This window comes from Plecotus auritus (genome assembly GCF_963455305.1).
Source record: "Plecotus auritus genome assembly, chromosome: 3".
Classification (NCBI taxonomy): Eukaryota; Metazoa; Chordata; class Mammalia; order Chiroptera; family Vespertilionidae; genus Plecotus; species Plecotus auritus.
In genome coordinates this window covers 211,997,760-212,023,663 of record NC_137772.1, presented here as the reverse complement: position 1 = coordinate 212,023,663, position 25,904 = coordinate 211,997,760, and the positions used below count along the sequence as shown (strand labels likewise).

The 25,904-nt window shown below is 40.5% G+C and overlaps 1 protein-coding gene and 1 pseudogene across 3 annotated transcripts in view; one reads left to right on the top strand and one right to left on the bottom strand.

Moving 5' to 3' along the window:
- The window catches only part of UTP20 (UTP20 small subunit processome component), a 91,786-nt gene extending 73,683 nt beyond the window's left edge, over nt 1-18,103 (bottom strand). For both annotated transcript variants that reach the window (XR_013960086.1, XM_080659299.1), the window contains exons 1-12: nt 17,885-18,103; nt 16,948-17,028; nt 11,975-12,041; nt 11,731-11,863; nt 11,095-11,283; nt 8,208-8,289; nt 7,335-7,472; nt 6,734-6,889; nt 5,804-5,950; nt 5,583-5,717; nt 4,347-4,424; nt 2,266-2,444 (exon numbers count right to left, since the gene is read on the bottom strand). Coding sequence is in view for 1 of the 2 variants with exons in the window: in XM_080659299.1 (XP_080515425.1) it covers nt 2,266-2,444; nt 4,347-4,424; nt 5,583-5,717; nt 5,804-5,950; nt 6,734-6,889; nt 7,335-7,472; nt 8,208-8,289; nt 11,095-11,283; nt 11,731-11,863; nt 11,975-12,041; nt 16,948-17,028; nt 17,885-17,929 (1,430 nt within the window). In the remaining variant the exon portion in view is untranslated. The remainder of the gene's footprint in view (nt 1-2,265; nt 2,445-4,346; nt 4,425-5,582; nt 5,718-5,803; nt 5,951-6,733; nt 6,890-7,334; nt 7,473-8,207; nt 8,290-11,094; nt 11,284-11,730; nt 11,864-11,974; nt 12,042-16,947; nt 17,029-17,884) is intronic.
- Nucleotides 17,928-24,612, top strand: LOC308244323 (lysine--tRNA ligase-like; annotated as a pseudogene). The gene is made up of 3 exons: nt 17,928-18,037; nt 22,490-23,185; nt 23,827-24,612. The product of its transcript is annotated as a lysine--tRNA ligase-like (transcript).
- Nucleotides 24,613-25,904: the final 1,292 nt, after the last annotated feature.

Genomic DNA, 25,904 nt, shown 5'->3' with positions numbered 1-25,904 from the left:
GAAAAATGATAAGCAGAATCCTTTCACTTACTTACATAAACTGTTTTCAAATTCCAAAGAGTATGCATTGCTTTTCATAGAATTAAGAAAGTAATCCATGCCCTTAACAATGCAAAAGTATATGATCTAAGTGCTAAGTCACTTCTTTCTCCCTCTTGCCAGCCTCGTGATGTAAACAAAATTAACAGTTTGTGAAGACGTCAATTCTCCCCAAACTGATCTATAGATTTAATGCAATTCCAAACAAAATCCCAGAAGGGTTTTTTCCTTTCTTTTTTTTTTTTTTTTTTTGTAAACATAGACAGATTTCTTCTAAAAGTTCTATAGAAAGGCAAAGGAACAGGAATAACTAAAACAATTTTGAAAAAGAATAAAGAAGAATATTTTTTCACTATATTAAGTCTTATTTTAGAGCTATAGTAACAAGACAGTGTGATAGTAGCCTAGAATAGACACATAAGTCAATGGGACAGAACAGAGAACCCAGAAATAGACCCACACATTTACATCCAACTGATTTTTGACAAAAGTGCAAAAGCAGTTCTATGAAGAAGAAAAGCTTTTTCAACAAATGTTGTCAGAGCAATGGACAGCCGTAGGCAAAAAATCTTGACCAAAACCTCCTACCTTATATAAAAATTAACTCAAAATGGATCATAAACTTAAATGTAAAACATAAAACTTTTAGAAAAATAGGAGAAAACATTTGGAAACTACAGCTAGGCAAGGAGTTCTTAAGAGCTGACATCAAAAACATTTTCCATAAAAGTAAAAGTTGATAAACTGGAACTCATCAAAATTTAGAACTTTGCTCTTTGAAAAATCTTTAAGCAAAGAAAGGCAAGCTATAGATTGGGAGAAAAATATTTGCAAACCACATATCTGATGAAAGGACTTGTATCTAAAAAATATGCAGCACCCTCAAAACTAGTGGTAAAGAAAGAGACAATAGTTAGAAAATGGGTCAGGAAAAGGAACAGGTATTTCACTATGGAGACTATATGGATGACAGATATGCACATGAAAAGATGTTCAACATCATCAGCCATTAGGAAATGGCAAATTAAAACTACAATGAGACATCAGTATATCCTATTACGCTGGTAAAAATAAAGAACAGTGACACCATGCAGTGCTGATGAGGATGCAGAGAGGCTGGGTCACTCACACTGTGTGGGGAACAGAAGTGGCACAGCCTTCCTGGACAACCACGTGGCAGGTTCTTATAAAACCAAATATGCACATACCATATAACCCAAGTTCACTTTTGGGCATTTATCTCAGAGAAACAAAAAGTATGTACAGGAATGTTCGTAACAGCTTATTCATAATAGCCAAAAGCTAGACATGACCTAAACGTCTTTCAACAAGTGAATGATTAAACAATACTACTCAGCAATAAGCATGTGAAATGACGTTTGACATAAAAAGGAATGGATTACTGATACAACTTGGATGGGTTTCAAGAGAATTGTATTGAGTGAAAACAGCCAATCTCAAAAGGTATAGTGTACAATTTCATTTATATAATATTCTTAAAATGACAAAATTACAAAAATAGAGGATAGATTAGTAGTTCCCAAGGGGTAGTGATGGAGTGGGGAGAAGGGTGAGTGTGGCTATTAGAAGGTAGCACAAAAGATCAGTGTAGTGATGGAACAGCTCTGTATCTTGACCCTGGTGGTGGTTACGACTACACACATGATAAAACTGCACAGAACTTGTATCCATTTACATACGCATGTAGAGACAAGTGCATGTAAAACTAGTAACTCTGAGTAAGGTGGGTGCAAGGTCAAGTGTTTGATGTCAAGTCTAAGAACTTTGCCTAGCCGTAGGTCTCAAACATTCTAAAAATGGAATTGTGTATTGTACCAATGTCAATTTTCTGGTTGTGATATTGCAGTCAACTTATGTAAGATGTTACCACTGGAAAAAACTGGGTGAAGAGTATATGGAACCTCTCTGAAATATTTCTTGCAACTGTAAGTGAATAAATTTTAAAACAGGTTAAAAATTTTTAGTCACATCTTTCTTTTACTTACCATCCTCCTGACATTGTGTATCTTCCATGTTTTCCTATGCTTACCTACACTTTTTGTTTTAGCTTTGCAAAATGGATATTTCACAAATATTCTTGCTTTTTCCTCATCACAACATATCATGGACATCTTTCTAATTAATACATACAGATCCTCATTTTTTTATGCTATTGTTAATGCATTATTTTACCAACAATAAAGGGAATAAAGATGTAGAACTTACTCTACTGTTTGTGGTGAGAAAACCAGAGGGTACCTCTCAATTGCCATCGAGCCAGCAGTGGGAGGTGCAGCTTTGTTCAGAATGAGCTTGGCCAAAATGGCCAGAGCTTCATCTTTGACTGCAGTGTCATCAATCAAGATGCAATTCTCAATATATAAGAGAAAGCTGGGTAGAAAAAGCTAAAAATAAGAAAGAAAAATCACATTTATTAACAGATACAAATTTCAGAACACATAAGGAAAAGAAGAGTCTAACACAGGGGTGGGCAAACTTTTTGACTCGAGGGCCACAATGGGTTCTTAAACTGGACCGGAGGGCCGGAACAAAAGCATGGATGGAGCGTTTGTGTGAACTAATATAAATTCAAAGTAAAGGAGTGGAGGGGAGAGCAAGAGAACCGGATAGAACAGCCGGATCCGGCCCGCGGGCCGTAGTTTGCCCACGGCTGGTCTAACACTTCTACAGAGAAAAAAAAAATATCATAACCAAGAATCAGGACTCATGATGGCATCAGAACTCTCCACAGGAACAATGGGAGGCAGAAGACAATGGAGTGATGCCTGAAAAATTGAGGGAAAATGATAATCTAGAATTCTATACCCAGCCTACTAGCAATATAGTGTGAGGAAAGAATAAAGACATCTTCAGATGTACTAAATCTCAAAATTTTACTTCCATTAACCTCTGAAGAATGTTCATCAAAATAAGAGAGTAAACTATAACACAAGAGAAATGTGGGGTCTAGGAAAAAAGAGAAAAGGATGTTCTAGTCTGACATCGGGCAGTGGGCTAAGAAAACAACACAGTCAGACTAGAATTGCTCCAGGAGGAATGTCTCCAGAAAAGGTGGGGATTATCTGACTACATATCTGAGCTGCTAGATTATCTGACCAACTGTCATGTGAAAAGCATTCTACAATGCTGTTGGAATACAAACTCACTGACCAGCTATTCAAAGAAAACAATTTCCAGTTTTTAAAGAATGAAGCAATTTCAGGAAAAATGTGAAGGTATACAAGAAAGGAATATAATTATAAAATACTCCTTTTTAAATAAGTGTGAAATATATGGTGAATATGAACTCAGCCAAAATTTGTGATATAACTCCATTAAGATGAGAGGCGTACAAGAACCATAATTCATCTACCACAGGAGGAAGTCTATAGATGAGGGCTAAAACTAATGCATAGAAGAAAAGTAAACACGAGAAAATAATACCTAAACTCATTAGATGTTTGCTCCTTGTAAGATGGGAGTGGAAAACAAGTGACTGCCTTTAGCCCTGTTTGACTTTAAATTTTAAACACCAGAGAGTACTCTGATAAAGATAACATTTTTTAAAAAAAGACAAATGGGAACAGGGAAGAGGGAAAATATGCAGTTACTAAAAAAACTTAAAAAAGCCAGATAAAGTACCCTCACTGAGCAGGAAGGAACAGAGCTGGTATGTGTACAAAGACTTTTTTTCTTTGAGACAAAGGATAATATATGTTATTAAAGACTAAAGGGAAAATGAGAGAACAGATACAGAGATGGGTTTCCATGAAGTATTCAAGGAGTGGCAAATGTTTGAGGGGAGTGAGAGGAAAGGGATAAAATAAACTCAGGATTTGATGAGAAAGATTTTGACTTCATTCCATCAGGATCTATTCTGTAGCAATGAAATCAATTCGCAACAACCCTATAATGCAAAGTGTTTGAGAAACTATTTTCTATGCTTCAAATTCACATGAAAGTCTCTGAAACTGTTCCCCGCCCCCAACCCCCACCCAATTTTACCACACGATTTTTTAACTCCCAAAAGGATTATTTAAAAACAAGTTGGTTCCTGGAGCTAATATAATATTGAATGTCAACTGTAATTAAAAAAATAAAAACAATTTAAATGCCTTAGCATATGGAATAAAATTTATCTGTGAACTAAAATTAGAATCATTTAAAATATATATATATATGAATACAAAGATGCAATACATACTCTGTTCCTTTAAAAAAAAGCAAATAAAAATCACAGGATTTTTAATTTATTTTACTATAACAGATTAAAAACAAAACAAATGGACACAAAGTATCTTCCTCACCTGCTCAAATTGCTTCATAGCAAACATGACTTCAGAAAAGTCCAAAATTAAACGTCTTTCAAATTGGCTCTCAAAAGTCTGTGAACCACAAATAAAAAAATTTTAATATAAGTACACAGGGAGTACTTTCCCCATTCCTGGAAAAAACAAACAAACAAACAAAAACTTCCAAAACGTTCAAGGTCCTCCACTTGCAAGCAGAAAGTAGTGGGATGCTCAATACAAGTTAATACAGTCACTCGAGGTGAAAAGAACTTGACTGCTGAGTCTGCGGTTGTGAGAGGGACACACCCAGTGGGAGACAAAGGCAGAGGCCCCCTCGGGAAAGCAGCTGGAGTAATTCTGTCCCCTGCTAAGCTTTCTCCATGGGAATTTACACAGACGTGAAGGGCTCTGCGTTTCTAGTGATGACACAGGGCTCTGCCAGAGCTGCTCGATTCTCTCCAGCTACAGAGAATTACATAGGAGCCAGCAGCACGATTTAAACTTTCCTCTATACTTTCTACTGTGCACTACATGAAGCTAGGAAGAACCTAAATGATCTATTTTCAATCCCACTTCCCTCCAATCCATCTGCTAAACTCACTCAAATGCAAATTTCATCAAATCATTTCCCTGCTTAAAGTTTGTCCAGGTCCCTCCAACACTTGCAGGATAACATCCAACCTAATGTTTCAAAGCCAAGCAGAGCCTTGCTGACATGACGTACATTACATTTCCTCATGTGTCCATGTGCCTCAATGGCATACATTTTTTAACACAGCTTTGCTGTTTCCTCTCCTAGAGTTTTCAACCCCTCCTCTGACTGGCAGACTGATATTAACCTTCAAGGACTATCCCAAATACAAGTCCTTTGAAAAGCAATCTCCGTCCCTCAACCCCAGACAAAACTAACCATTATGTTTCTATATGACATCAATAGATTAGTTTGACAAATTGTAATGACTAACTCTCAGAGCACCATTCCCTATCAAAAATCATAGGCACCATAGTGTCCACTGTGAAATCTAGTCCATACCCAGCGCAATGTAGGCTATATATATTTGGTGAACATTTGCCAACAGATTTAGCTTTTATAACACTATCTTTTCCTTATTATAGCGTGCAATTCAAAGATTATTAAGATTATAACTTCCCAGAAGGCAGAGCCTTTGCCATGATTCATTTATACTCCCCAGGAGGGTTGTGCAATAATAAACATATTATTAACCACTCAATTAAGCTGAAGTAAATTACTTTTTCTATAGTTTCTTTGATGAGGGTCTCTGGCAAGGCAACATTTTCGCCTAGGATCAGAGCAGAAATTACATCCAAGAGGGTCTCCCGGCAAGATGTGGAGAGATGGGCTACTTGTAATGTTTGAGACAATACCTATAAGTAAAAGAAAAAACAATGTGTACTTAGCAATCAGCTTTTAATGATAAACAAACTCTAAGCAAATTAAGTTGAGAACTCACTTTACAAACATCAATAGGCTTGGTTATTTTTGATCCATTCCCATGCTTTACAAGTATCAGATATGTTTCTAACAACCTTTTAATCTGTTCAGAACTTTCACCACAGTTAGTTTGGGTTACTTTTGTATGTAGATCCAGGAGTGACTCCTGAAAACAAAAAATTTTAATTTAAAAGAGAGAATATTTAACAGAGAGAATAACTATAAAATATCAAACTGATCTGTTAACCAAATAAGGAAAATATTGTGTGAAGCATTCAAAAATTTCACTTACTTTTGCTCTGAGAAAAAAAGGGACACATTTACTGGGAGTCACTAAGGACAAAAACAGCTAACATTTCTGAGTACACGGTTGTTAAGCTCCTTATAAGTATTTCCTCACAATCCACATGGCAACCATGAAGGAGAACAAACTATTACCCCACTTACCAGATGAAAAGATGGGGGAATAGAGACATAAATAACTTTCCCAGGTCATCCTATATAATAAAAGGCTAATATGCAAATTGTCCCCTCGACCAGGAGTTCAACAGGGAGTTTGACCAGGGGGTGGGGTCAGCCGGCCAACCTCCCACGTCCCCTCACCCCCCAGGCCAGGCCAATGGCCGGATGGGGCAGGCCGGCCAGATCCCACCAGTACACAAATTTGTGCATCGGGATTCTAGTACTAACAATGAGCAACAAGGCCAAGATTTAAATACAGGCAGTCTGGCTGCAAAGCTTGCTTTCTTAATCACTATGCCCTACTGCATCTCAAAGTATCAAATCAAATCAAAATAGTATAGGAGGTTGAGGGAAGGAAAATTCCAATAAGTGTATAAAAGTATAAGGGCAATTATAAAACACAGTCTCCAGGACTGGTCTGCTAAACAAGCAAGAACAATCAACTCTTGGACTCATTACATACAAGTCCTGAAAAATTAGAACTTACTTGCAAACATTCAAAAAATATACCAAAATGTTCCTTGTAGATGTAGAAAGCAGTGGATTTGGCCATGTTTTTTAGTGCTTCTCCAACTAAAATCCATGGCAGTTGAGTTTCTGTTTCAGTAACTGGTCCTAGCTTTTGCAAAATTAGCTTCACTGCCTGTGGGAATTCAAGAGTCATTAAAATAAATATGTAACCCTTCATTTTTAAGTATTACACTGTGATTTCCCACTCTGATTATATTAGTCACCTTAAAATTGAATCTAGAAATAATCAAGGATATTTGAGGGTTAACTGTCTTAAAAGGAATTTTCTAACTAGGATGGGAATTTCATCATCCAGCTGCCCCCACACACCCACTTTTGCTCATTAATCAATTGATATTACTAGGATTCAGGATGAAGAAGAGAGCAATGATTTTGCAAGTAAAAATACCTAGTGATCCAGAGCCTACATTAGGTAAACACTGCTAACAAAGCCTTAATGCTCCCCATTTAATGCTATTTATTCTCAGCAGTCTTCTGTCCATCATTTCAGTAAATCTTTTCTGTTTTCTTTTCAACCCCTTTCACAGAGACTGAAAGTTTCCCTCCCGGCTATTTACCTTTCCTGTACAGGAGTGAAACATATTTCTCACTCCTTTGCACATTTCAAAGAGCAACTGTCCAACTCCTTCTACCTTTTCTGGATGTTCATCAAGATCAAGAAACATTAAATTGAAAAGTGAGTTTTTATCAGAGACCTAAAACAAAAATGTAAATGGAAAATTGTATTTAAAACACAAACATCCAAATAAAGAAATTTTACTCATTATTTTACAGATTTATATTTAAATATAATTAGGACAAAATTCTAGGAACAGATACTTGTAATGATCTCAAACTACTATAATAGTATACAAACACTTATAACATCACACAAGAGTAATTCATTGGTATAAGGGATGTAACTAAGAAAAACTAGATAAGGGAACATTCTGTCTTTTATAGAAAATCATTTTATGAGTATAAAAGACACTGAATATCAATGTTTTTGTTTTATTACAAAACCCTCTAAAATTTACTATGGAAACCAATACAACTGACACTATGCAATCAGTTTCTTCCAGAAAATCCTTATAAAAATTCCTGTTAATTTCACTGTTCATGTATTTACTGGCTTGAATTAGGTGGCACTTTTAAACACACATACACACACAGAGAGAGTGAAAACTACCAAAAGCCTAAATAACAACAAAAGAATGACCCAAATTATTTCACATTAGTGAGAAGACTAAACCTATGGTGATATAAACTCAAAATACTTATGGGGTGTGTGTGTGTGTGTGTATACATAGATAGACACATATACACACACATATAAACACATATACATACGTGTAATTATTCCATAATAACTACATTATAAAAGATATCAGGCTTTTGTTCATCAGGTTCTTGAGAATTAATGAGCAATAAACATAAAATATCAGACTAACCTTTCTCATCAAAAAAGTAAAGCTTTCAGCAGCAAAATTTCTTATATGTAGTTTTTTATGAGCCAGGAGTGTACTATACATCCTATAAATGAGAAAAAAAATGTTTAATAATTATAATTTCAATAAAGATGAGCTAAATGCCAACTATATATCCAACTAACACTGAACTAGGTATGAAAGGAATATGTAGCAGGCATAAAACAAAAAGTTTAAAATCTCATTTGATTACCAAGACACCCACCCACATGCTGGAACAGAAGGCTGAAGGTCACAGAAATTAAGATGCAAGGATTGGTGGTACTGGACTTATAGGGAGGACTCCATAAAAAGTTGAAACTTGCAGTGAGCCCTGAACAAGAATTCAGGTGAATACCAAAATGCGTATCACTAGAGATAAAAGCGAGATGGAAGACAGAGTTCCCAGAAATGATCATGGTCAAGAGATAACAAGGAGGCGTCTGCCAGTCGGGGCAGGCAGTTGCAGATAAAGCCGCCCAGTAAACAGGTGGCTCTGAACACCAAGCAGAAGAGTTTGGACTCTAGCTTACATTCACGTAGGCACTCCCTCTGTTACTTTACTCAGCACAACTCTATAGCGTAGGGAGTATTAATATGCCCATTCTACAGATAATGAAATTGAGGCCGAAAGCCTAATCAACCTGCTCAAGGTCAGAGAGTCGTGTAGCTATAACTAGTTATTTGTATAATCACTGTTTAAGTCGGTCTCCCTAATGACAGAAAGGCATCTTTGCCATATCCCTATTACCTAACAGTTTCGTGCTCATAGCAGGTACTAACATTGGCTGAAAAAGAAATGAATTATTTTCAGAAAGACTCATTTGGCAGCAATATATGGGATGAAATAAAGGAAGAAAGAAGAGCCTGGCAGTCCAAGTAGAAAGCTGCTCAAGCCATACAAGCTTAGGAGAACAACAGCATGAAAGGGGTTGGTGATGGAGGGAATGGCAAAGGATGGGCTCAAGAGATATTTCAAGAGTCCCTGCAATGGAACCAAAGACCTAACAGTGTCCACAAGGCCCTATATGATCTGGCCGCCTAACAATCATGATCCTGACATCACCTAATTACTCTGCCTTATACATGCCGCTCAACCCCCCAGGCTTCCTTGTCCAGCCCCACGCAAGCCAGGCCATGTGCCCACGATGTTCTCTCCCTGTTAAAATGTAAACTTTGAAAGAAGAGGGGTTTTGATCTGTCTTTTTGAGACTATATCTTAAGCGCCTAACACGGAGACAGTATTCAATTCAGTGAACTGACTGAGTGGGTAACAGAATGAAGAGGATCTGGAGTCCTTGAAGATACTAGCAGAAGATGCCTCTAGGACACCAAATCTCAGTGATGGGAAGAATGATGGTGTCACTATTAGAAACGGGACAACCAAACAGGGCCTGGCATAAGGACATATTTACTGAACACATGAATGAATAAAACGAGTTGGCTTGAATGAGACTGTACTGACTTTGGTTTCAGTAATACCCAAGTGAAACTATCCAGGCCGTTGAAGATGTGATATTCAAAGCAAATAAATTTACAACTAGAGAAATGACTTAGGAGACATAAAATTAACAGAACTCACGAAACCAAATAAACTATGTATCTCCCCCAAGATCTCGTAAGTTTTTAATAAAGTAATCTTGGTTTCTAATACATTTGACCAAAAGCTTCATAAATAGTAAAGGCTGGAAAGTATTTCCTTCTCATTCTTTGTTCAAAGAGTAGGGTGAAGGGGAGTACAAAAGCAAAATCTGCAGTCTTAACCCATACCCACACCAATATGGTAGGGGAGAAGATTTAATCTATGTATTCATGTGGCAATTAAAGTATGTAGAAATAATCAGGACACCAAGTGGAAAATTCCATCAAGTCCCAGACTGAAATCAATTATGAACAATATCTCCCTTCTTTTAAACAAAAGCTACTATGAAATTCATTCTCTTTCCTTGTTCATAAATTTGCTCATAAATCCTGAGTGTCTCTTTTGGCTTAGTAAGTATGATAAGCGCTGGGGAAATGTAGATATTTAAGACCATGTCCTTGAACAGTTTACAGGTTTGTAGAGGACACTATTACATTATGAACAAACAATTATGAACAGAGGTTGTATAATGTAAGTGGTATAGAATGCCAAAGGGGTTGAGCACAAAGCTCCCATTTCTGGCCAAGGTGCCCTGCAATATTAGTGGAGGTCATGGAATCCAAGCTTTAATGGGGAGGGAGATATGAGTTCAATCGTTTGGATATAAGAGAAGGTCAGGTCAATGCAGACTGGCAAAGCGGACTGTGAACCACTTTGGCTAGAGAACCAACTTTATATAAGGAAATAATTGGGGACTGGGGTGGAAAAATAATTTGGAGTCAGACCGAAGCCAGGGAAAAGGCAAGTAAAGAACATACTAAAGTCAGGTAGCCATGTGGGCAGATGTACATGACAGGTGTTAGGCTTGTTTTAACTAAATACAAATGAGAATCAGAAATTCTCTCCTGGTTGTCAGTACTCATTATATTTTGCCCTTGACCAAAATATAAAAACCTAAAAAGTTAAAGGCTAAAAGTTCTCATTATTGCAAAGGATCATTCTATTTAGGGACCTCGAGCACACAGCTGTTTTCACAGAGGCAATCTTGAACATTGAACATGCATACATTGCTTTTGCTCGAAGAACTACTGCAGATGGGGAGCAGGACTGACTGCAAACAGGCATAAGAAATCTTTTGGAGATGATGGAAATGTTCTTAAACTGTATTGTGATGATGCTTGCATAACTTTATTAACTTACCCAACAGCACTGAATTATCAATAAAATATAATACAAATTAACAGCAAAAAAAAGAAAAAAGAAACGCTCTATTAGAGAGAAAAGGGTCACCTGTATATATTGGGCATGTCCTTCACCATGAGCCTCCACAGGTACTTGTAGAGATACGACAGCGAGGTGAAAGCCCATTCTAACAACTCAGTGTCCTGAGTCTCCAGGATTGAGGTGATAGTCAGAAAAAAATCCCGAAAATGTGGATAGAAGTCAGTCTGCAGATCTCGTGCCAGCTGTACAACCAAACTGGATTAACAATAAGAAAAGTAACATTTGTGAGACATATAGGCCAAAAAACAAATGCTGCAAGTCTATTTCATAAATTATAGTTCATCGCCTATGATGACAGGATTAATTAAACCTTCCGAATCAAATCTCGAGAGGTATAAAGTTTTTCATATTTCAAGAGTTCAGCAAAGATAAGGCTAAAGCAAGAAGGTGCATTCCATCACAAATTATGGTCAACCATTCCCATTGTATCAAAGAAAAAGTGGGCTCTCTTAAAAGTATGAAACAAAAGCAAAAAATATATGCCTAAGATTCTGTTTTATGGCAATGCACTAGTATTCAGACTAACAGAAAAGGTAAATTCTTATTTTTAAACATCAGATCTAAGTCATTTGGAGCTATAAATACAACCATTCATAAAGTTCAGACAAATATCCATGAACTTTCTCTCAACATGCTACTCACTCCAAAAGGGGTTGATAAGCAAAACTGTTCTTGATTTGCAGGTGAGTCTTCAAACTCTGAACTATCTCATTTTGATGATAGACCAGCTGATTGAATGATTGACATTTGTCAATAACTTCTTTATAAAATTTCCCTGGATGAAAAAAAAAAAAAGATTGTTTTTCTATCACACCATGATTTAGTTGTTTTGAACATATAAAGTGCAAATGACAGTTGAATAAAATAGAAACAAAGTAGAAAATACCAAAGTGTTCTGTAAGGTTCAATTCTCTCCATTTCAGCAGACCTTCAAAAAAGTAGGTTTCAACCTCCTGTCAAGATTAAAGCAACCCATTAATTATTTAATTCAAAGACAAACCATAATCAAAGTAAACAATAATAGTGATAGAGTAATATCTTAAGACAATGATTGATGATAGTAAAGAATTAAACTTTTATTTCTTAAAAAAGGGCATTAGCTAACATACTTGAAAAGCATTCAGGTGTACAATAAAGAGAAATGCTTAATAAAACAAAGTTTTGTTGATTTGGTTGTAGCATATAATTCTCTAAAACCTATAAAACAGTCATACTAAGGGGAAAAAAATTTTTTCTGTTATTTTTTACACTTTTAGGCCCAGAAAAATGCACTGACTCTTCATAGTTCTTTAATCTTAAAGGGAAGTAATCTGGCATTTCTTAGTAAAATGAAAACCAGGTATACCATTTGACCCAGTAAGTCCTCCTTTGGAGATATCCTATCTAATAAAAGAGTAATATGCAAATTGGCCATACCTCTGCTACACCGACAAGCCACGCCCACCAGCCAATCAGGAGTATGCAAATCAACCCAACCAAGATGGCTGTGGCCACGGAGAGAGCAGGGGGCTTGGGTTTCCCTGGCAATGGAAGAAGCCAAGCTTTCTGCAGCCCTGGCCTGCCTTGGCCGCCACTTAAGACTACAAAGTTTCAATTGTAGAAGATAAATAAATCCCAGATACCAGGGCCTCCGCTTGGGTCGCCGGGGGGTGTGGCCAGCCTGCAAACCACCACAGGCCCCTCGCCCAGGCCGCCCCACACCCCAAGGGAACCCCCACCCTGATCTGGGACACCCTTTAGGGCAAACCAGCTGGCCCCCACCTGTGCACCAGGCCTCTATCCTATCTAATAAAATAATAATATGCAAATTGACCATCACTCCAACACACAAGATGGCTGCCCCCATGTGGTCAAAGATGGCTGCCCCCATGTGGACACAAGATGGCCACCACAAGATGGCCAGCAGGGGAGGGCAGTTGGGAGGGAACAGGTCTGCAAGGGAGGGCAGTTGTGGGCGATCAGGCCAGCAGGGGAAGGCAGTTGGGAGGGACAAGGCCTGCAAGGGAGGGCAGTTGGGGGCGATCAAGCCTGCAGGGGAGGGCAGTTAGGGGTGACTAAGCTGGCAGAGGAGGGAAGTTGGGGGCGACTGGGCCTGCAGGGAAGGGCAGTTGGGGGGGACCCAGGCCTGCAGGGGAGAGCAGTTGGGGGGGACCAGGTCTGCAGGGGAGGGCAGTTAGGGGTGACCAGGCCTGAAGGGGAGGGCAGTTAGGGGCAAACAGGCTGGCAGGGGATCAGTTAGGCATCAATCAGGCTGGCAGGGGAGTGGTTAGGGGATGATCAGGCTGGCAGGCAGAAGCGGTTAGGGGCAATCAGGAAGGCAGGCAGGCGAGCAGATTGGAGGGGGTGCAGGCTGGGCTGAAGGACAGACCCCCGCCCTGTGCACAAATTTCGTGCACGGGGCCTCTAGTTTCTTATAAAACTTGCAAAGATACAAGCATATAGATCAGGGGTCCTCAAACTTTTTAAACAGGGGGCCAGTTCATTGTCCCTCAGACTGTTGGAGGGCCGGACTATAGTTTAAGAAAAAAACTATGAACAAATTCCTATGCGCACTGCGGGCCCGGGACAAGTCGGCTGCTAAGCAGGACAGGCAGCGGCACCCAGCGGGCTGGATAAATGTCCTCGGCGGGCCACATGTGTCCCGTGGGCCGTAGTTTGAGGACCCCTGATATAGATGTTTATTTAGCTTTATTGCAGTGGGGGAGAGAACATAAAACAGCCTAAATATCCAACATAGGAAAATGACTGGAATAACTTGTGGTCTATACATACTAAGGTATATTATGTGACAAAAAATGATCTATACCAGCCGTGGGCAAACTATAGCCCGCGGGCCGGATCTGGCCCGTTCGGCTGTTCTATCCGGCCCGTGGAGCTGAAAGAGCGGAGGGTTCTCTTGCTCTCCCCTCCACTCCTTTACTTTGAATTTATATTAGTTCACACAAACACTCCACCCATGCTTTTGTTCCGGCCCTCCGGTCCAGTTTAAGAACCCATTGTGGCCCTCGAGTCAAAAAGTTTGCCCACCCCTGATCTATACTATATTGAACAAAAAGGATGTTGATGATATACTCCCCAAAGTGTTTTATAAAAGTTCCACAGCCAAGTGTACAGCAGGATCCAATTTTTCTTTTTTTAAAAAGACCTCTATAAACGTTCGCACATATCTGTATGAGAGAAAAGCATGGAAGAATACACATATACCAAACTGCCAATATCAGTTTCCTCGGCAATAGGGGTAGAGGGCTGAGCTAATACAATAGTCTAAGTTCATCACTACATTATTTAGCTTTTTAACATAATATATATTACTTTGTATTTTGAAAGGTAAGACCAATAAATTATTACCATACATGTGTATATGCATTTGTATATATGTACATATATACGTATAGAGAAAGAGACAGAGAGACAGAGAAAGAGAGGACAAACACATAAGCACAAACACAAACAGCATGCTAGATCCTCCACATATATTAAAAAAGGGTAAATCTTTACATAGTGCCTTGGAAATCTTTAAAAAAATAAAAACGAAATAAAATCAATAGTTACGGAGACTGGAGAGGAAGAAAGAGAATCCAATTATATTCTGTTCAGTGTCTCTTAAGGCAGAAGGGAAATACAGCCAAACAGTTTAAAACCTTAGGTAGAAGGCATTCCTAGTCTGGCACTGTGACTGGTACATGTCAACCATTGGTGATAGACTGTGTCCCTGTACCTTTGCAATGTGACTTGCAGCCCCTCTCCCAAGAGACAGAGTCTCTTTCCTCACCCTCTGAATCTGGCCTGGCCTCATGACTTGCTTGACCAATAACATGCAATGGAAATGATTCTGTGACTGCCAGAGCTAGGTTAAGGGGCTTCGTAGTTTCTGCTTTTGCTCTCTTGGAAAGATTCTGCCATTAAGAAAAGAAGCCTCGTCTAGCTTATTGGAGAACAAAAGACACTTGATTGAGGCCATTAAGCCCATCCAGGCCAGGATCCTATTCTAGGCTCCCTTCTCCACCAACTTAACATTCATTCCTTTAGTACTTTCAACCTCTCCTGTGACTTAAACTATAAACCATATGCTGAATGTTAAGTCAATAATTCTACCTCTGAAGTCAACAGATCCATACATCCAAATGCCTTTTGGACACCATCATTTGGATGGTCACAGGTATATCAAACTTAACCAGCCCAAAACAAAACCAACCCCATGCTCTTCTCCCTACAAATCTACCTTGATGAATAATATCCTCAATCACCTAGTTCAGTGGTCGGCAAACTCATTAGTCAACAGAGTGGCCAACCATGGCTCGTGAGCCGCGGTTTGCCAACCACTGACCTAGTTGTTGAAAACAAAAAACTTCCATTCCCTTCCTCCCTGCATATCCAGCAGGTCACAAGACCTATTGATCCTACTTATTTAATATCTCTGGAATCCTTCCCTTCTCTCCATTTGACTGCTACTACCATAATCATTTCTTACTTAAGTAACTACTGAATCCTCACAACTGGTTACCCTGACTCCAGTCCTGCTCTTTCCTCCACACTAAAGCCAGAGAGATCTAAAGCTTAAACCTTATCAACCTCATCATGTCACTCACTCCCCTGCCTTACAATCCTAGAATTCCCATAGCTTCAGGATAAAATCCTAACTTGGCTTGCCATCTGAAGCCCTTTATGATCCTTGACTCTCTCACCAGGTACTCCCTTCCCCCATTCCAGTCACCATCAAACACACATACTCGCTCACACACACACTCTACATGTTCCTTTATACAGGCTTCTCCCTCAGCCTAAACAGCCTTTCCTGTCCTCTTTGCCATGCCAAAATCTACACAAACAACAAGACTAAAATCAGGTATCACTTTAACTACTTCATCTTTTAAAAAATTTAAATTTATTTTTTTATTGATTTCAGAGAGAGAGAAACATCAATGATGAGAGAGAATAGCTACTTGGCTGACTCCTGCACACCCCACACTGGGGGTCTAGCCTGCAGCCCAGACATGTGCCCTGACCAGGAATCAAACCATGACCTCCTAGTTCATAGGTCGACGCTCAACCACTGAGCCACACCAGCCATGCTACTTTATCATTTTTTACACTCCACCCTACAATCCCAAATAATTTAGGTTAGTCTCCCTTAACTATGAGTTCCCCGAGCATTATATGCTTACCTAGAGAACATCATTTAACACACTGAATTCATACAGCAGAGATAAGGCATTCAAAGAGAGAGTGAGCAGAGTCCAACTACAGCCAAGTGATGAACAGTTAAGAACTGAGATCGAATTCCTAAGCTAAAAGCATGTTATACTGGATCTTAAAAAGCCTAGCAGAGAATTAATTACTTGAAGCAACAAAAAAACAAGATTTTTTTTGAGAGGTGTGATTGAGTTACATCATGGCTGGAAGTAGAAAATATTTACGTAGTCCTAGCCCCTTTTAATAAAAGGGGAAACTAAGCCCCAGGAAAGTGACTTGCTCATAATTTCTTTAAAATTGTAGCTTCAGAATATGGATCTGCAACAGTTCTCAGAACGCATGCCGGAGAGGGCGAGGCCGGGATCACAGAAGCCACCTGAGTATCAAGTCAGTTGTCTAACACAGCATCACCCAACAGAACTTTCTGCAATGATGGAAATGTTTCATTTCTGCACTTGTCCAATAAGGTAGCAACTACCCACATATGACTACTGAGCATTTAAATTTTAAATTTAAATCTAATTTGCCATGCATGGCTATTGTATTAGGTCTAATGCATTTCATGTTCATAAAGGAATGGCTTGAAAAACAATCTACTTCTAAGAGGAGAGACTGAAAATCTCACTATGAATACTTAGAAGACAGGTTAGTATAACATTCTCTTACCTCATCGTAGCTCGCAGTTCTGTCAATCCGGTGAATAATATCGATATTCACATTCCCCAGTCGTTCAGCAAATGTTAGAAACTGCAAGGGAGGGAGGGAGCATATTTAAGATACATCATCATTTAATACTTACCAAGATAAGCCTACTCAGGTACTATCATTACATATAATGGTACCCTTCACTTGCAATTTCAGACATGTATTTTCCGTCAATCTTAAAATGTATAATTGAGTTTTAAAACTAAAAGTAGATTATCACTGATGAATCAAAAGTGTAAAAACAAACTGAAAGACACAGAACCTTAAACAAATGCACTGCGATACTATACAAAGGTCACAGAATACGTCTATAAATATATTTGCATAAGTTCTGTCAGTTGTGTCATTTCAAATAAAATTCCCATGCTAGGTGGTGGTGGACCTAAGCGAAAGCTGGCGATGCGCTTTGCCAGATCTACTGTTAGGTTTCACAGGTTCCCGGTTAAGTCGTTGCAATAACAGTGTTTTTAAGCATATATAAACCTAGGTTGTACCATAATAAAGAACTCTCAAGGGACAGAGAAAGTGGGGTAGCAGCCATTGGCTGGAAATCACTCATAGTCTCCCACCGGCCCGCCCCCTACTTTGGCCTTTTAAAGATAGAACAGCAGGGGAGAAGAGCTCCTAAGGAATTCGTCTGTCAGAGTGAGTTTAACGCCGGACTGAAGGGGATCCCAAGCACTCCAGACCTCACAAACTGCGGGCGAAATTAGCTGCCAGACTTCTTTCTCCACCCCATGTTTACTACACGCGGAGAGTCGCCCTCTTTTGCTGGAGCCTCCAGGCAAGGGACTCGGGCGAGGCCCAGAACCCTGCAGCCCCCGGATCCCGCTCAGGGCCAACTCCACGGCTGGGATTCCAGCGGCTCCCGGCCCCCGGCCCAAGACCCCTCGCTCACCCGGTGTGTGTTTTCGGTCTTGTGGGAAACGGGCTTTGGCTTCATGACGGCGGAGCGGCAGCGGCCCACGAGGGCCCGGGGAAAGGTCGAAGGGATGCAACAGAAGGGAACGAGTGGAAACCAGTTGACACACTTGCGCTCTCGGATTCCCAGGTGTCCAAACTCTTTCTCACGTGCGACCCGCGCGCCTGGGGGCCGCCATGTTGGAGACGGGGAGGAGCCTGGGAGGGTCACGTGGGCGGAAGGAGGGGACGGAGCAGGCGCACCCTCGGGGGAGCCAGGGAGGTGGAGGCGCCGGCTGGTGGGTAGGTCGGCAGAGTTCTTTTTACTCCCTTTAGTAAAGGCATATAAGGAAAATGTGTGTTTTTATTACAAACGAAACCGTGTATCATTATTATCAGCTAACACTCACCACCACTTCCTATGTATCCTGCGAAGTTCTTTACGTTCACAATTTCACAGGAAAGCGTGAATCAGGAACCTTTGTCTAGAAATAGGTGATAAAGATTTATTCAAGGCTCCCAGGGTTTGCAAACAGAAATACAACTAGGCAAAACCCAGAGTATTCTGAAAAGGGAAAGAAAAGCTGGAGGTTCTTTTAGCTTAAATTATATTCTTGAGAAGAATCAGCCCTGCATTCTTAGCCTCTGGATTGATGACAGATGATAAACCTGTAGATGACCCCTGGTCTGGATCTATGTCCATTCGTTCCTGAATCCCTCAGGGGGGTAAATCAGAGGGTTATCTGAGGTCTGTTGTATATGCAGGCATTGACACAGCTTTTCCTCCTATCTTGAACTACTTCATTTTCGTAATTTAGCAGCTTCACTATAGTGGCTCCATTTTATTTCTTCACTCTGTTCCTCAAGCACTGTGAATGCTGCCTGAATATAAATGAGGTACCTATTTTTAAGCCCCTTTGGCATATGAAGAAAGTAAGGTAAGTGCAGTCTTGCAAAGGTCGCTCAGCTCCAAAGTCTGATATTCCTTTTTTTGTTGTTAAATTTATCTTTATTGTTGAGAGTATTACAGATGTCCCCTCTCTTTTTCTCCCATTGACCCCTTCCACCCTGTACCTCTTCTCCCATGCCTTCATCACACTATTGTCTTGTTCTCTGCATATATGCATATAAGTTTCCCGGTTAATCATTCCCTAAAGTTTGATATTCTTGACTTGGAGGTTTTTAAAGACTTTAGTATCCATCTTCTCTGATCCTGTGGCAGCCTTGTGAGGTAAGAAGGGTGGATATAATTTCTGTCATATTCTAGCTGAACAATTAGCAGTGGCCAGGAAGGCGATACTCCACCAAGAAGTGAAAAATAGAAAAGAAATTTTAAATTAAAAAAAAAAACACTTGTAATTTCATGCACAGCCATGAACGTTTTGGTGTTTTTCCCGTCATTCTAATGTCACATTGTTAAACATAATTGTACAAACAGTTGTGTGTGAATACCGTATATATATTTTTCACTGATTCATTCAACAAATATATTTTGAGAGTCTACTATGGCCATGCATTGTTCTATGAGCTGAACAACTTAGACAATAGGAATATTAATAATAATAATTCTGTTTGGAAATATTTAGTCTGAGGTGCTTATATCTTAGATAGCTAAGGAGAGATGTTAAGTAGACAATTGAATACACTCCTGCTTATAGCTCGCTGTAGAGGTCAGGGTGGAGGTATGAATTAAATACCTTACATGCACTTTACTGAAAGTGTGACGTACTTAAAGCCATGGAACTGGAAGAGATCATTTAGGGAGAAAATGATAAAAAGGAGGATGAAGAAGAGAAGAAGACCCGAGTTTAACCCTGGAGTGCCCCAACAATTAGCAGTGGCCAGGAAGGTGATATTCCACCAAGAAGTCACCAGAACCCCAATGCCCAGGAACATCTTTGTCACAAAAGCTAGGCAGTCACAGTGTTATAAGCATTCACATTTTATAGACTAGGGAAGCCCAGAGAAATAAAATGACTCACGTGAGATGACAGTAAATTAACAGCAGAACTGGGAGCTATAATCCAGGTGTCTTCACCCCCAGTTTAATAACTTTTCTATTACAATCAACTTTATTTCATGCTAGGTACAAAAGATGGTGGAGGATATTTCAAACCCCAGAACAGTCCCAAAGGCTTTTGAACTGGGTTTGGCTGGAGAATGCATTATTTTATGTCAGCTGCGGATTTTCTTTCCTAATGATTCCTTGCGCAAAACAGCGTGGGATGAAAATCTGCCCTGGTTGCACACTAATCAGATAATCTGGATGAAGATAATTCATATTAATAAGGCCTTTTATTTATAAAGGACTTGGAGGTTTTCAAAGACTTTAGCATCCATCATCTCTGATTCTGTGGCAGCCTTGTGAGGTAAGCAGAGTAGATATAATCTGTCACATTATAGCTGAAGAAGTAAAATAACCCCAGAGACAACAAGTGACTTAGCCAAGGTCGAGAATCTTTAATTGCCGGTGTCAGGCTTTTTATTCCACGTTCAAAGGAATTGTTGCCACATGCATTTTCCCAGGTGACTAATAGCTTACACTTTATAGCTGTGATAACATACCAGATAATATTCCAAGTGCTTTGCATATAATGACTCATTTACTCTTCCGATAAAGTAAATTCTGTTATCCCCATTTACTGATGGGAAAACTGAGGTACAGAGAGACTAATTAACTTGCTCAAAGTCACATAGTCTCAGAAAGTAGTCAGAGCTGGAACCCAGACGTAGGCAGGCTGTATCCAGAATCTGTGCTCTTAGCCACCGCACTGTGCTACCTCTCCAGTTAGGATGTGGAAGCAATTTTATGATTCAGGTAGCTCATAAGCACACTATAAAGAGTCTTTGAGATTAAGTTCAGACACCTTATTGCTCCTCGACTGTCATAAGCCCTGTCATGTGTATGGCCACTGGATCTTACTTATGTGATAGAGAGATGTGATCAAAATTTGATTTTTAGACCATTCACCTGGGCAAGGTGGAAGAAGCCTTGTGCATATCAGTAGCTACTATGGCATCAATGTTGAATAGTGTTTACAGGTAGGAGTGAACTGCCTTCTGCAGAAAAAGAATGCTCACTCATCACTCCCTTTTTTAAAAAAATTCATTAGTAATGCTGAGGAGTATAGAAAACATCTATTCCCCATTCTTTAGTTTGCACTATTTCAGTTTTCCTTTAGGAAATCTCCTCCTTGTTTAGTCTTAGTCAATGTGGTTTCAGTACTAACCCATCCCCTATCTCCAGAGTTGCATGCATGATCCTGGCCCAGGTCCAGTGTATCTCCCTGAAAAACAAAACAAAACAAAAAAGGTTGGTCAAGGACAGGTGTATGATCCTGGTCAGTCTAATGAAAGTTGTCCCTAGGACTTCTACTTGAACTATTGAAAAACAGACATTCTCTTTCACTTAATAACTAATACAATGGAGTATAAGCTGGAGGCTACTGGTGTCCATCTTGCCCCATGGGAGTATTTGCATGAGAATGAATCGAAGACAGGAAAGAATAGAACCAAGTGATGGAGAGAATCAGGTTCCTAATGACAAATCTGGGGCATCTAGATCTAGCTGTGTCTACCCTTGGACTTTTCAATAACATAAGCCAAAAAATTCCCTTGTGTGTTTAAGCAAATCTAAGTCAGATTTCTGTTGCTTGAAACCTAGATCAATTTTCCTGATTAATAAGTTGTTCTGCTTAATACAGGTCTAATACCTGCTATGCCTGAAAGCTAAACTATATCCATTATCTAATGCCACAGTAAATCGGCATAGAAAAAAGCCACAGTGGTGTTCAACAAGTCTGTGGTTGGCTGGGTGATTCTGCTCTTCTGGGTTAGCCTTGGCTGATCTTTCTTCTTTTTTAATTAATCAGTCACTCTTAACTCTCTTTTACTCAGGATGTGCTCATTTTGCCAACCTAGCAAATCATAAATGCCAAAGTGAGAGCCAAAATGCTATTTGTTTTCTCTTGTTTTCATTTTCAATGCATAAGCACTTAGCTATTAAGTTGTTGAAGTTATAAATTTATTTATCACCTACTTCACAAACATTTATTTACCCAACTGTTAGAAAAGAAAAACAACAACAAAGATATTGTTGTTACCTAAACAATGTTGCTTCAGATATCTGGGAGTGGTGGCATGGTGTAATAAATGGGGAGTCCAATTTTAGATTAATCTTTTTTTTTCTAATGGCCAAATCCTGTAATGAATTGGATACAAAAACAAGAATGATTACATTTTACAACTGGAAGAACCCCAAAGGGCCGTGGCTGATCTTGATTGGGCTTATTCAAGCATCTGTGGTCTGCTGACCACTGGTTGGGGACTGGCTGATCTAACATGGCGTTGACTTGAATGACTTGGCTGCAAGACTCTGTTATATGTGGTCTCTCATCATCCCAAAGGCTAGCCTGGGTTTTTCTCATGGCAAGGGAGAGCCTGGAAGAGTGAAAGGCTTAGGCTCAGAACTGTCACAAGTCACACCACCACTTTTATTGTATGCTATTGGGCAAAGCAAGTCAGAGGAACAGCCCATATTCCTTTCAGTTCGAGCCTTTAGAAAGATGGCTATGGTTCAGGGACCTTAGGGGAATGTGGATAGTGGTGAGCTGAAAGTGAGCAAAAATGAGCTAAAGAGATGTCTGAAAGTTGAGAAGAAAGTAGCAGAGAAAGAGGCCAAGCAGAAGGAGCTCAGGGAGAAACAACTAAGCCAGGACAATGCTGCTGCCACCAGCCACACCACTGACAAGGATGTGGGTGCCAAAGAGGAGAGCCTAGACCTAAACCAATACTACAAGATCGGCAGCCAAGCAGTCCATCAACTGAAGGCTAATGGGGAAGACCCATACTCACACAAGTTCCATATAGGTGTCTCAGTCACTCACTTCATCCAAGAATACAGTCACCTGTAGCCTGGTAACCACCTGAGTGACATTACCTTAAAGGTAGCAGTTCCTTTTCTAGATAGGATCCATGCCAAAAGAGCTTCCAAGGGGAAGCTCATCTTCTGTGACCTTTGAGATGAGGGGGTCAAGTTGCAAGTCATGGCCAATTGCAGGAATTATAATCAGAAGAAGAATCCATTCGTATCAATAACAAACTGCTTCAAGGAGACATAATTGAAGTTCAGGGGAATTCTGGGTAAACCAAGAAGAGTGAGCTGTGATTCCTATGAAATCACTGCTGTTTCCTTGCTTACATATGTTACCTCATTTTCACTTTGGCCTCAAAGACAAGGATACACAGTATCATCAGAGATACTTGAAATTGATCCTGAATGACTTTGTGAGGCAGAAATGTATCCTCCACTAAGATCATCCTATATAATAAAGAGGTAATATGCAAACTGACCATCACTCCAACATACAAGATGGCCGCCCCCATTTGGTCAAAGATGGGTGCCCCCATGTGGACCCCATATGGCCACCACAAGATGGCCTGCAAGGGAGGGCGGCAGTTGGGGGCAACCAGGCTGGCAGGGGAGGATAGTTAGGGGTGACCGGGCCGGCAGAGGAGGGCAGTTGGGGGCAACCAGGCCTGCAGGGGAGGACAACTGGGGGGGACCCAGGCCTGCAGGGGAGGGCAGTTGGGGGGAACCAGGCCAGCAGGGGAGAGCAGTTAGGGGTGACCAGGCCGGCAGGGGAGGGCAGTTAGGGGCAATCGGGCCGGCAGGGGAGGGCAGTTAGGGGCAATCAGGATGGCAGGGAAGCAGTTAGGCGTCAATCAGGCTGGCAGGGGAGTGGTTAGGGGGTGATCAGGCTGGCAGGCGAGCGGTTGGGAGCCAGCAGTCCTGGATTGTGAGATCGGGCCTAAACGGACAGTCGGACATCCCCCGAAGGGTCCCAGATTAGAGAGGGTGCAGGCTGGGCTGAGGGACACACACACACACACACACACACACACACACACCTGCATGAATTTCATGCACCGGGCCTCTAGTCACATATATAAGAAGTTTCTTGGATGAGTTGAGATTCCTAGAGTTTGAAACTCCCATGATGAACATCATCCCAGCGGGAGCTGTGGCCATGCCTTTTAGCACCAACCAGAATGAGCTGGACCTGAATTTATGTATGAGAATTGCTCCAGAATTCTGCCACAAGATGCTGGTGGTTGGTGGCACTGACCGAGTTTAAGAAATTGGACACCATTTCCGGAATGAAGAAACTGATTTGACTCACAATCCTGAGCTCTCCACCTGTGAGTTTTCCATGGCCTCTGCAGATTATCATGATCTCAAGGAAATCGTGGAGAAGATGATTTCTGGGATGGTAAAGCACATTACAGATGGTTACAAGGTCACCCACCATCCAGATGGCCTGGAGGGCCAAGCCTATGAGATTGACTTCTCCCCAACCTTCCAGAAAAAGCAACGTGGTAGAAGAGCTTGAGAAAGCCTTGGGTGTGAAGCTGCCAGAAACTATCCTCTTTGAAACTGAAGAAATTTGCAAAATTCCTGATGATATCTGTGTGGCAAAAGCTGTTGAATGCCCTCCACCTCGGACCACAGCCACTAAGCTTGTTGAGGAGTTCCTGGAAGTGGCATGCATCAATCCTACATTCATCTATGATCACCCACAGATAATGAACCCTTTGGTAAAATGGCGCCGCCCTAAAGAGGGTCTGACAGAGCGCTTTGAGCTTTTTGTCATAAGGAAGGAAATATGCAATGCCTCTACTGAGCTGAATGACTCCATGAGGCAGTGGCAGGTTTTTGAAGACTGATAGTTATTCACCAAAACCCATTTTCAATAGTTCAGCATTGTCATTTCTAAATCACAGGTAACAATAGCACCCCCTTCACAGGGATATTGTATTGTAAATGTGTTAGTGCTTTGAAGACTTTAAAACATTGCCTGCTACAGTCAGCATCCCATCAAAGTTCTCTGTCCCTGTTGTTATTATTATCATCCTCCTCCTTACAGACTTAGCTAAAATGTTACTTCTTAGGTCCTGGCCAGGTATTTGGTTAGAGCATTATCTGGATACACCAAGGTTGTGGGTTTGATCCCCGGTCAGGGCACATACAAGAATCAACCAGTGGATGCATAAATAAGTGGAAAAACAAATCAATGTTTCTCTCTCTCTCTCAAATCAATACGATTTTTTTTTTAAAAAGTTACTTCCTATGTGACGGCTTTTTTTTCCCTTTTCCCTTCTGTCCATTTCTCTGCCAGAGTTATATTGTATTATAACTGTTTTATGATTTGGTCCTTCATCTACATGCTCTTGAGGACAAGGATTGTGTTTAGTTATTTTTATATCTCAAGTACATAACATAGTCCCTAGATAGTATATGTACTCACTAAATATTTATTGAAGGGGGGAAAGAGGAAGTGATGGAGGAAGGAAGGAAAACCATATAAGGGTCAACATCTTGTCAAGGGTAGATTCATGAAAGGGCAGCCTGGTGAACTGCAAGACAGCTTTAGTAGTCACCATATCCCAGGTCCCAGAGGGTCACTTGATAATGAACTCCTACCAGCGCAGGGGCCAAGGCTCTTTGTACAACCCTTCATGCCCTGCCTGGGATGTCCCTTGTACATATCCTGTCCCTAGCTTTACTCCAGCCACTGCAGTACCAGCCGTCAGTCCCTCTCCTCAGGTGCCCTGCATTTCATTCTACTCGGGGACTACTCTCATGCCAGTTCTTTGGACACATGAAGAAATGTGCTTTGAGTCTCACACATGCAAACATGCAAGTGTGCGAGAATTGGCATCTCCTGGGACAACTTAACCACTGAAGCATGGGAGCTAGTGCGTAAACATTTCTCTCTCCTGGCCGTTGGGCAGATGACTCTGATTGGGTGACCAACTTGTCCTAGTTTTCCCAGGACTTTCCTGGTTTTCACATTGAAAGTACCACATTGCAGGAATCCCCTAATTCTGAAAGGCATTCTATAAGACTCCTCCTGGGGTCCCAGTGGGGAAAGTCCCAGTTGCTCAGTTTGATAACACACCTGTGTTGCCTTTCCTTGCTTCCTCAGGCTATGTCCCAAAATAAACTACCTCTCTAT